This window comes from Alligator mississippiensis, chromosome 6, assembly GCF_030867095.1.
Source record: "Alligator mississippiensis isolate rAllMis1 chromosome 6, rAllMis1, whole genome shotgun sequence".
In the NCBI taxonomy this organism is placed as follows: Eukaryota; Metazoa; Chordata; order Crocodylia; family Alligatoridae; genus Alligator; species Alligator mississippiensis.
In genome coordinates this window covers 59927939-59940247 of record NC_081829.1, presented here as the reverse complement: position 1 = coordinate 59940247, position 12309 = coordinate 59927939, and the positions used below count along the sequence as shown (strand labels likewise).

The 12309-nt window shown below is 44.8% G+C and overlaps 1 protein-coding gene across 1 annotated transcript in view; it reads right to left on the bottom strand.

Annotated features, from left to right (window-relative positions):
• Positions 1–12309, bottom strand: part of OIT3 (oncoprotein induced transcript 3) — a 37090-nt gene that overhangs the window by 14023 nt on the left and 10758 nt on the right. The window contains exon 5 of the mRNA XM_006271585.4: positions 4533–4655. Coding sequence (XP_006271647.2) covers positions 4533–4655 — 123 coding nt within the window. The remainder of the gene's footprint in view (positions 1–4532; positions 4656–12309) is intronic.

The window sequence follows — 12309 nt, the reverse complement described above, 5'->3', positions numbered from 1 at the left end:
TAAAATGTTCCCTAAACTTCAAACTCCACACTATTTATCTCCTTTTAATGCCAAGCTTATTAATTTGAAGATGAGGAATTCTTGCAACAAGCATCACTAAAGTGTAATTTCTTTCCACAATTCCATTATAGAAACTGAAATACTTTGAACACCCAATGCACCACTGTAGGGAAAAGTTTTATTAAACTCTTAATTTTTGATGAGTCATATTGAACAACAATCAATATTCTAAGGGCAGGGTGCTCTTATTGACATCACCAAGAATGCTTTTGAGACAGAAACAGACATTTAAAGAAAAACGAACTGTCTTAACTTACGCTCTGTTAGAAATGTGAGGAGAAAAATAATCAATGCGTGTCAAACAGCAAAAGACAAAACCAGAAAGGAAGATAAATGTTTTTTCAAGCTTCTAAAGGGGCATTGTGAAACTATTTCCAATAATGACTGGCAGGAAGATAACCCTGTGTAGAAGAATTGATTCGTTCAGCCCTGATTTAGGTCTTCTATAAACGCTTTCAAGTAATCCTTTGATAAATGAGGAAGCCTTATACTTCAAAGGATAGGTCTGATTCCAGATAATTTGGATCTAAATTGAAGTTCTCCAAAGTTCAGAGGAGTTTGGACCCATGATTTTAGTTTAGACCATATGTCTGTAAATGTCTTTAAGACTGAAATAGGGAGGAGAGAGAAGATGATAATTATTGACACTTGAATTTTGGGCTGGGGACTATGGAGTTTTCTCTGCCTTCTGTGAAATGTGGGAGCATTGAAGTCACTCATGAACTGCAAGTTGCTGGCATTGATATGCCCAATAGAAACACATTATCTAAGGCAGAGGAAAATTCTCTCTCTTCTGGCCAGAGCAATTTTGCCCCAGTTTTATCCACTCAAGAAGCAGCTGCAAAGTTAATTTTCCCAGCTTGTTGATTTGAGCATGTCAACTGATCAATTCTTGATAATCCCTACTATTGGCTCTTCCTCCTCCATCACTTTACGCACAAATTACTTAGCTTTCTTTTTGACCAACCTTCATAGCTTATTCTTCACTCTGCCTATCATCTATCTAATGCTCTTAAGATGTTGCCTACCTTCACTTTTGCCATCAATATTTACTTTTCTCACCCACTTGCTACACTGTCAAACAGCATCTATACACTTTTTTCATTCAACCACTCACTCAGAAGAGCACCCCCTACCCAAGCCACCTTGAAAGACACCTCATCATTGTCCTTCACAAACACCTTGACACTGGCTAGGCAGATGAGATTACTGTTTATTGTACTGACTAGTAGGGCTGTGCGAAATTTCTCCGGCCATTTCGTTTCAACACAGTTTCAACTTATTTCGAGGTTGAAACAGCAAAATCAAAGTGAAACAAAGGCCATCAAAATAGCCTCAAAACAAAATGAGGCTAGTTGAAATGTTTCGAAAGTCAAAGTGTTTTGACCATAGCACTGGGGGATAGGAAGTCAGTCCAGCTGGGCTGACTTCCCATCCCTGGCGCAAGATCCACCAGGAGTCAGCCCAGCTGGTGTGATCTAGAGTGGGGGATGGGGAGTCAACGCAGCCAGCGTGATCTAGCACTGGGGATGGGGATTCAGCCCAGCTGTGCTGACTTCCCGTCCCCAGTGAAACATCAAAACAGCGTCAAAACAGCCTTTCTGTTTCGACAGAACGGAACAGCTGTTTGGAATCAAAATGAAATTCGATACGAAACACTGTCCATCAAACCATTGAAACTCAAGGTGAAACGGAACAGTGTCGTTTTGTACAGCCCTACTGACTAGTACCAATTTTATACTCCTTCTGTAGCATCCTCTTGTCCCATGTCAATGTCAATCTGTATGTGACCAGTGACTAGGACAGAGGTCTATGACTGGGACCTTTCAGCCCTGCCACAATATGCAATATCCAATTTGAAATTCACTAGACAACAGCTTTGTACATGAAAGAGAGGGGGGAAAAAACCTTTCAGTTTCAAATTACAGAAGAAATTCTATAAAACAGAAGGGATTTATTTTGTTTTTTTGGCACAAGTCCCTTTTTTTAAATGGCAGGTGTTGGAAAGGATTAACATTTGCTTTAAATTTATAGGTAATGTAGAGAAATATTGATATGATACAGGCAAACTGCTCCAGGTTACTCTGAAAGCCTTCTCTGTTAATTATATTATCATAAACTTGATTAGATGTAATAAAATGTATTGGACAGTTATAGGAAGGTTCTGTAATATATCAGCTTTTATTCACAAACCACTGCATGACACCATAAATTTGATTAAATGTAAAAGAACAAGCAATCTTGCTTTATAAGATGATGTTTCCAAACACCCCTTAGTATATCTGGCACTAATTAGCAATCTAAGAAAAGGCAGCAATGAGAGACTGTGCCTGGACAGTGAGTCAGCTTGATATGGATGCAGTAGATTGGGAGGGAGATCTGCTGCAGCACAGGGCAGGAATCTTATACCATTGCTGCTGGCTGTATGTGTTCATTGAATAAATACCAGATATCATTGTCACAGCTAAAAGTGCAGCATTATCCATAAGCTTACTGCAAAACAATCAGAAAAAAAAAAAATGGTTCTTGAAGTACAAAAGGCCCCACCAACCTTCTCTGTAGACTGCAAGAACATCAAGTGCCCTCACCAGTTTCAGCATGCTGGATACCTCCTGGGAGAAGGATGCTATTACACCAACAAATACCCTGCATTAAAAGACTGTTGAAATTGCTGTGCTTGACTTTAACAGTCAAGCACAGAAAAGCCAGGAAATGTTGAAATGAAAGCTGCCTGTAGAAACATAACTCTCCATAACTCTGCTAGACTTTTCCATCTTGACAATCTTTAATTACATGATTATAGATTGTTGTTCCCTAAGATCGCTGCCCCATTCACTGCACAGGATGAATGGGAAGCCATTCCTTCTTTTTATCCTCATTATTCAATGCATGGCCTGAGGCTTCATTTACTGTGTATCTAAACCCTCTGCTGAATAGCTACTTGTCTCATGGGCTTTTCCTACAATACTCATCACTTAAGTATCCAAATGCTTCACACACTGGAATGAATTCACCTTTGTGGCATACCCATGAGTGGAGGTTGTACTATTTCCATTTTACAGCTAATGAAGTGAAACAGAGAGAGGATAAAGGCAAAATTGCCATCTGTCTTCCTATTCTGGGTGCCCATCTTGAGACTTTCATGGCCTGCTTTTTCTGAGTGTTTAGTATTTTTAATGAAGTTCAGCTCACTCTGATTACCCTTGCACTGCATACTTGGAACACTGAAAAATCAGGCTGGGCATCCAGAAAAGACAGCGCGCGCAACTAGTAGCCACCAAGAAATTTGTTTTAAGCAACTTGCCAAGCATCAAGCAAGAATTCTGTGGCAGAGGCTGATCTAGAGGCTTGCGTTCCAAGAGTGTTTTGCAGCTGCTTTAACCATGGTGCCCCACTTTCTTTTCCTGTAATCCCCAGCCTCATTTCTTCCACACCTCCAACCTCTGCAATAAATGAGGCAGAGGTCATACAAGCAACAGTCTCTATTACCACACAACCCACATTCATCCCTAGAGCAGGTTCTGACAAGAGGAAGTCCCTCTTACCAAATATAAACTCCCTGCTTCAAAGAGTAGAGTGGCTAGAATTTCTCACAGTTTTACAAATATTTCATAAACATGGGGAGAAAGAACATATTTTCCCAAACAACATCCTTGGAAATGACTGAACCATTTTAGATAAGACCAATTAAAAAAATCATTTTTTAAATCAGTCTGTGACAAGGAAATTTCCAGTTCAAACAGGTCACATTTGGCAAAATTACAAGCTACTGAAACAGGGTTTTATCATGTAAAACTACAAGTGCCACCATCAACACCACTTATAATGTGACATGTATCCAATTTGGATCTTGTCTGATCTAGTGCCTGTTGTTATAATAGGGTTTTCCAGCACTTCCCAATATTTCCAATATTGGAACATCTGTCATGCAGCACAGAAGAAACGTCATTAATCAGACTACAGCTGAGAGAAAAACACAGCAGAAGCCAGATAAGACAGTTAGAAAAGAGCAATGTCAGAGAGAATAACCCCATACAGATGTTACCCCAGTTACCCCAGACCTGTGAATGAGACCTTTTTCAAACATCATCTTCTCTTTGTATTTACTGAAATTATCTCTCTATCTATCTTGAGGGGGCTAAAAAAAGGAAGAATCCTTTCTTCTGTTATATGTTGCTTTGCTTTGACAGTCCAGTTATGAGGGGCTCTTCATGCACATGATTTCTTTTGCCCCTTTTAAATCCCTAGCCAATTCTTCTGCTAGATGCTTGGTCTTCAATTCTTCTAAAACATGCTTGAAGGAATTAGTTAGCAGAGGTATTACATGCAACTGTAACCCTTCCACAACATCAAAGAGCCCTATAAGGTGCCCTTTATTTCTGGTGGATTAAAGAGTGCTTTCCCAGTATAGGAATATTACCCTGGGCTGGCCACAGTTTACAGGGCTCTCTAGGAAGTCATCATTTTCTTACCTTGGCAGGTGTGGTTGTCCTCCGACAGAACAAGTCCCCGTGGGCACTCGCACTGATAGGTGTCCTCCACTGCAATACAGGTGTGGCTGCAGCCTCCATTATTATTATGACATCCTTCAATTTCTAAGGAGAAAAAGAAAGATTAGCTGTACACCCTTGCTTTTGGGAGACAAGAAGAGAATTATGCAGGGTTTTCAATGACTTTTTGGAAACAGGAATCCTACTAAGTTTACAGTAGGGAGCAGTGGTGGCAGCCTGGTTCCCTCCCCAACCCTTTTACTATCTCTGGCATACCGTATAAGTACTTCTATGAGAGACTGGGACTATCCCACAAACATCTCAATAGGGTGGTAACATTGAAACATATTATAACCCATCTGGTATCTGTTTCATGGAAAACTGCTTCTGCAAACACACCTAGGCCTGTGAGAAAAGTCTGGGATTGTAGATGGAACTCAATCATGGTAATAAGAAAAACAAACCTTGCCCATAATTGGGCCTAACTGGTCTCTGGATGTCAGTTTCAGAAAAAACAAGGATTGAATAGGCATGGAAAATAAACTAAATTGTCCCAACAGCTGGAGCTGACATACTAGCAGGGTGACATTGCTAAGCCTCAGCTTATCATTCAAAAATGAGTTTCTAGTTCATTCATTCCTGGTTGCTGAGAAAGACTTGTAAATGTGACCATAGTGTATCCCACAGGGTCACATTTATAAGAAAAATAAACAGAAATTAAAGTCATTTAAAAAAAATCTAAATGTTAAGTGAATCTCATGACTTTGTATTTACAAAATCAAAGAGGTGTAAAGCTTTTCTTTGTTGGCTGGGGAGTTGCTTGTTTATTTTTTAACATGGGAAAAAGTATGTATTTTTCTCGAAGGTTGCTGTAAGAAATGGTTGAACTGTTTCAGTTGAAAGTTTGCAAAAACATTCAGCTTTAGGTCTATGTATGGCAAAGCAAAATTCAGTCTGAAAATCTAGAGTTTGTCAAAGTTATTCATAACTAGCATCAGGGTGTTATAACAGAAAATGTTTGACAACCTTAATAATAGGTGTCGCTACCTGTATTATTTTAATAAAATAGCAACACTAATTTAATCTAGTTAAATCTGTTAAGAGTATTCTTTTTTTTAAAAAATATAAAGGAGGCTTTTAAGTGAATCATATATTAGGATGGCTCACAAACCATAGGGCATACCAATAAAAATAAAACCTATAGAATGGATTGTATGTTGCTCAATACATTCACCAATAACTTTGTACCACACATGAAAACACCTGCCATTCAATGAGCTGATGTTAAACAGTGATATAGCAAAGGTCCTAAAGTTTAACCTCATCAATTTTAAGAGCACCAGAAACAAATAATCTTCCAGACAGAAAGATATTCTAGATCCTTCCAGAAAAGTGCAGTGCTCGTGAATAAGAATGACCAAAAAGCACGGTGAATGAGCAGCTCAGTGTTGGGTATGGAACTGACAGAAGTGCAGGCCATGGGATATAATATAGTCTCTACATCAAAGTCAGCATTAAATACAAATTTCTACCTTGGGAGCCATCTGCATAGCAGCGCTTCCTCATGTAGTAGCTGCAAGTGCAGTCATCTAGAGAAGAAATCTATTTTCCAATGGATTGAAGAGGAGACTTGCACAAAGGTAAAATAACTGAGATTTTGGGGAAAGGAATCATAGAATACAGACTTCAGGTCACAAGAATTAAAAAGAACAGCCATCCTGGTTCAAATTCAGCTGAAGGTAAAATCTATAATGATAGATATGTGGTTGGTAAGTTGAAAGGTTTCCATACAAATTTGCACTAAGGAGAATACCCACGATCATCACCTTGCAAATCTCAAAAGGGCTTTCACCCATTAAGGACATTCCTCCAGAAAGATAAATCATACTTTTGAAAGTGCCACCCAGATACCATGTGAAGAACTGCTGCAGTACAAAAAGAAAATCCTCACAAATCACACACCACATGACATACCATCCTTTCCTGGAACCTATATGAAAAATCCTCAAACAATTCCAACCCATACTAGAAGAAGACCCCATTTTCAAAGAGATCTTTCCAGAACCACCCATCCTAGCTTTTAAACAATCACCAAACCTTGCTAATCCCATCATCAGAAGCAAACTTCCTATGACCCAAAGTACACCGAATGGATCCAGACCATGCCGGGACAAAAAATGTAGAACTTGCCAACACATCTCTACCACTTCCACAATAACTACATCCCACAACCATCACCATTCCTGGATGTTATACCTGCACCTCCAGAAACGTTATGCATCTCATCCAGTGCACTAAATACCTTGATAGAAAATATCTAGGAGAAACCAAACAACAACTGCATACCAGAATGAACGCACACTGGAAATTTATCAAAGACAAAAATACCCAATTACCTGTGGGTGCACACTTCTCACAAGACAACCACTCTCTCTCCAATCTCTCAGTTCTGATCCTCAAAGGGCATTTATAAAACACCTTTCGTAGACGAGCCTATGAGCTTCACTTCATAAATCTACTGGATACAAAAAATCATGGACTAAATATAGACATTGGATTTATGGCACATTATAACCTGTGAACAGAAGAACACAAAACACCAGCAGACTGTCTATGACTTAAGAAGGGTGATTGTGCCCAAAAGTTGCAAAAAAATTTTTTTTCAACTATTTAGTTGGTCTAATAAAAGACATCAGATCTACCCAAAGAACCTTGTCTGCCTATGTCCTTAGGCCAACACAGCTACAACCAACAGTCCTTGCTGCAAGGCATTTTGTCTTCTCACCTGCAGAAAGAAGCACCCCCCCCCCCCCCATGCTGTAATTCAGGGGGTAGGCTTGCATGCCATCTTAAGTGCATGTCTTGGAATTTGGCAGAGCTGGATTCAGCTCCTCCCTGCAGGTAGAGCAGCCAGAGTTACTCACTCCAAATATGGAGGAGCTGCTGCTTCTCTCAGACACAATGCAGGACAGAGCTGCTTCCTCTTCTTCCTCTATCCCAAACCCTTTAAAGGCTTGTCAGGAAGGACAGGCTTGAGCAGTGTGGGCAAAATATTGCCCAGGGGTGGGATCCAGTCCGCAGTACATTCCTTGGTCCTGCCTAGCCAAGGCACCACCCAGCTGTGTTGCATCCTGCTGCCCCTGGGCATACAGCAGGGTTGGGGTGGTTCCACAGCTGGATTGCCTTTCTAGCCTGGGTAGTGGCAGCTCTTTCTGGCTGCCACCGCCACTGCCTCTGGGCTTGCAGCAGTGGTGGGTACCAGCACGTGCAGCCTTGACCCCGCATGCCCCACGCCTGCTCCAGGCTCACCTGTCCAGGCTGAGCAGTGGCATCATGAGACAAACTGCTGCTCAGTGCAGGGCAAAAACAGCCCCTCCCCCTTGCCACCACCAGCGCTTCCTGTTGCAGCCACCTGGAGCTCACGTGGGGTGCCCTGTGTCTCCGTTGCATCACCGCTGCCTCTGGGCTGTCCCATGGGGCAGCAGTGGCAGTGCAGAGTAGATGCAGGGCAGCCTTGTGTGGGCTTTGGGTCACTGCACTAGGAAGCACCAGTAGCTGAAGGGGGAGGGACCACTTTTACCCTGAGCTGAGCAGCAGTTTCTTTCCCGCACCACTGCTGCTGAGCCTGGGCCGGCGCCTCCTCTGGCCTCGCCTGTCTGGGCTGAGTACCAGCAGCGGTGGTACTAGGAAGAAACTGTTGCTCAGCACAGGGGTAGGTGGCCTGTCCCCCTTGCCACTGCTGGGCAGTTTTTGGTGCAGCCACCCGGGGCCCACCACACCGGGCTGCCCCGTGGCTCTGTCATCACCACTTCCGGGATGCCCTGCATGGCAGTGGTGACAGTGCGGAGCAGCCACAGGATAGCCTAGAAGTGGTGGTGATGGAGCTGCAGGGCAGCCTGTTGTGGTGTGGACTCCGGGGAGCTGCACCAAAAACTGCCCAGCAGTGGGAAGGTGAACAGGCCACTTTTCCCCATGCCGAGCAACAGTTTCTGGCCAGCTGTTGCTGCCACTGCTCAGCCTGGACAAGTGACCCTGGAGCCAGCGTGGAAAGCGTGGGGTCAGGGCTGCATGCATTGGTCCCCACCACTACTGCAGGGCTGGAGGCAGCAGTGGCAGCAGCCGGAAGGAGCTGCCACAACCCCACTGGGGTGGCAGGATGCACCAGAGTCAGGTGGTGTGGAGCGGGTACAGGCCAAGCTGTTGGCAGCAGTGGGGAGGTGCAGCAGGGCATGTGGGCTATGGGTTGTTGCAGGGTGGGGGCAGGGGTGGGGGCTGACCAGCTCAGGGGGGCTTGTTCGGGAGCTCCCATGAACACCCCATATACTCTCAAACCTTCCCCTGCAAACCCCACAACCACACCCTCCCCCACACACAATCACACACCCCACAAACATCACACACCCCCACACCCACACTGACACGCCTCTGGGGGGGAGCCCTGCTCACCGCTACATGCACACACCACACACACACTCAGCCACCCCAGCCTCCACACACCCACAGTTCCCCCACAAGCCCCATACCCACCCACCCATACCCCCCACGCCTCTCCATACCCTCCCACATATATAAGAGTAAGACTTTGGTTTGAGCTATTATGCAATCACTTCTATATATACAGCACAAACACACACACAAACATTTTTCAGGACAATTTTTTTTAAATAAAATTAAAATATATTATTATGGATGTTTGATTTTTAGTATATAATTTGTTTTTTCCCTATTCCAAGATGGCAAACCCCCTTCCCAAAAGGAGTACTTCCAGGGGCAAACGGAGGGACTTCCAGTCCCAAGATGGCAACCAGGGGCGGGGCCACCCTTGCAGCCCTCAACAGCTCAGCAAAACTCATTAAGCGACCCTCCAGCCAAAATAATTGCCCATCCCTGGGCTTGAGCATGCCCCATCCACCTTAATCTATTGACAAGTTCCAAAGTTGGAAATCTGCCCATCTGCCTGCTCCACACTTGCCCCAGCAGACTCTCTCAGACACACCAGGGAACTTCTAGCTTTCAAGCATATTGGTAGACCCATTTGCCAACATGTGCTCAGGGCCAGAAGCCCTATAGGTCTTCTGCTGCCGCCACCTCCCCATGACCTCACCCAGGAGGAGGAAGACAGGCAGGCAGAGAGCAGAGCAGGTTAGAAAAGAGCAAAGTACAGTCCTCAAGGAATCAGCAGACTAGGAGGTAGCAATTGGCCTCTGCAGAGTTCTCTGGTGAGAAGATCTAGGGCAGCCAATTAAAAGTGGGGAGAGTCTGTAAGTGTGGGATGGAGACTGCTGATTAACTCATGGGTGGATCTCTGTGGGTGATGCAGGCACAAATTTAGGGCCCCTATACCGTCAGCTTTTAAGGCCCCTGTACCATCAAGGCCCTGTGCCATCAGCTGTCTGGACTGAAGCCTTGCCCTAATTTACCCATCAATAGCCAGCTGTTTGGGTAGCTATTAAAGTATAACCTTTAAGGTCAGTAGGCAAAGCCACAGTTAATGTATTTTCTTGAACCTAACCTGCACCTTTCCCCCCAACCAGCTGATGGGAATTGGGGTGCATATTATATATGCAAAATGCAGCTCCCCACAGGTCTGGAAATTTGGTGGTGGAGGAGCAGTGGTAGCTCTTGGAGCAATGGCAATTAATGCTGCCACCACTCCCCCACCATCAAATTTCCAGACCTGTGGTGAGCTCTGTTGGCAGGATGACACAATCCTGCATGATGGATCAGATCAATACATAGGGCAATCTGTAGCTGGACCTGGCACCTTAGGTTGGACCCAGCATGTAGCCCTAGATCCAGATGCCAGATTGGACCACTACACAGGATTAGTCCATGGCCAGATTGGATTTATGCGTGCACCTGCAGAAGGGGAGGGTTTGCAGGGCTGCTGCTTGGAGAAGAACTGCAGAATTCCCATGCCCCCACAGCCAAAGTAAAGACCACAAACAGAGCAACCTGCAGCTGAACACTTAAGTAAGGTAAGAGTTTCTGTCTCAGTCTGTTTGCATAACCATGGAAGAGGAGTACTGGGAGACAAGCGGGCTGGTTTCAGAAGTGGCTGCTCATTGTGCTGCTGCACGTAGTCAGATGCCATTAGGAAAGTTTCAGAGGAAGCCCTCCTCCCCCTTTCCACTAATTGTTACTACTCATAGATTTCATAGACATTAGGGCTGGAAGGGACCTCGGAAGATCATCGAGTCCAGCCCCCTGCCCAAAGGGCAGGAACTCAGCTGGGGTCATAGGATCCCAGCAAGATGAGCATCAAGTTTCATCTTGAAGGTGTTCAATGAAGGCGCTTGAACAACCTTCGGTGGCAGGCTGTTCCAGACCTTGGGGGCTCGGACAGTAAAGAAATTCTTCCTTATGTCCAGCCTGAAATGGTCTTGTAGTAGTTTGTGACCATTTGACCTCGTCATCCCTTGGGGCGCTCTGGTGAACAAACGTTCCCCCAGATACTGGTGGTCACCCCGATAAACTTGTAGGTGGCCACCAGATCACCCCTGAGCCTGCACTTTTCCAGGCTAAAGAGCCCCAGGGCTCTCAGCCTGTCATCGTAGGGTCTGCTTCCCTGACCTCTGATCATGCGCGTGGCTCTTCTCTGGACTCTCTCAAGCTTCTCCACATCCTTTTTGAATTGTGGAGCCCAAAACTGGATGCAGTACTCCAGCTGCGGCCTCACTAAGGCCGAGTACAGGGGGAGAATGACGTCCCGGGATTTGCTTGAGAAGCATCTATGGATGCAAGCCAGCGTTTTGGTCGCTTTACTAGCCGCAACATCGCACTGCAGGCTCATGTTCATCTTGTGGTCAATCATGACCCCCAAGTCTCTTTCTTCCATAGTGCTAGCCAACATAGCACTGCCGAGCCTATAAGGATGCTGCAGGTTTTTCTTCCCAAGGTGGAGAACCTTGCATTTATCGGCGTTGAACACCATCAGATTCTCGTCTGCCCACTTGCTGAGCCTGTCCAGGTCAGCCTGGATCATCCACCTGTCTTCTGGTGCGGATGCTTTGCCCCAAAGTTTGGTGCCATCTGCGAACTTGGCCAGTCCGCTTCTGACTCCAGTGTCCACATCATTAATGAAGATGTTGAACAGTATGGGTCCAAGGACAGAGCCCTGGGGGACCCCACTGGTCACAGGACACCACGATGAGTGACTTACATCAATTACAGGGGTTTAGGTTGTAGCTGTGTTGGTCTAAGGATATAGGCAGACAAGGTTCCTTGGGTGAATTTGATATCTTTTATTAGACCAACCCAAATGGTTGGAGAATAGTTATTAAGCAAGCTTTCGGGTTCAAAAACCCTTCGTCAGGCTAAGGACGCTGCAGCAGTTGCTGTGTGCTCTTCCTGGATAGAATGAAAAGTAAACAAGCCAGGGGCTGGGCTGGGCTGGGCTGGGCTGGGGAGTCAGTTGCCAGGCAGATTACTACCCTCTGGGTCTGACCCTGGAGCCAGTTTTCCAGCTAGTGGATCGTGGAGGACCCAAGGCAACAATGGGCCAGTTTCTCCAAGAGACGATCGTGGGACACCAGATTGAAGGCTTTTTTGAAGTCAAGATATATGACATCTATCTCAGTTTTTTAATATTACTCAGTTATTTACCTAAGGTAAAACCTTTTTTTCATGTTACTTTTAAAAAACATGGTACATAATATATTCAGGGGTGAGTTATATGTGCTTCACAGGCTTGTCAGCAACAGGCTTGGCACTAGTAGATGGCTATAATCTGGCGATTCCTCATTCCTCTAATTATACA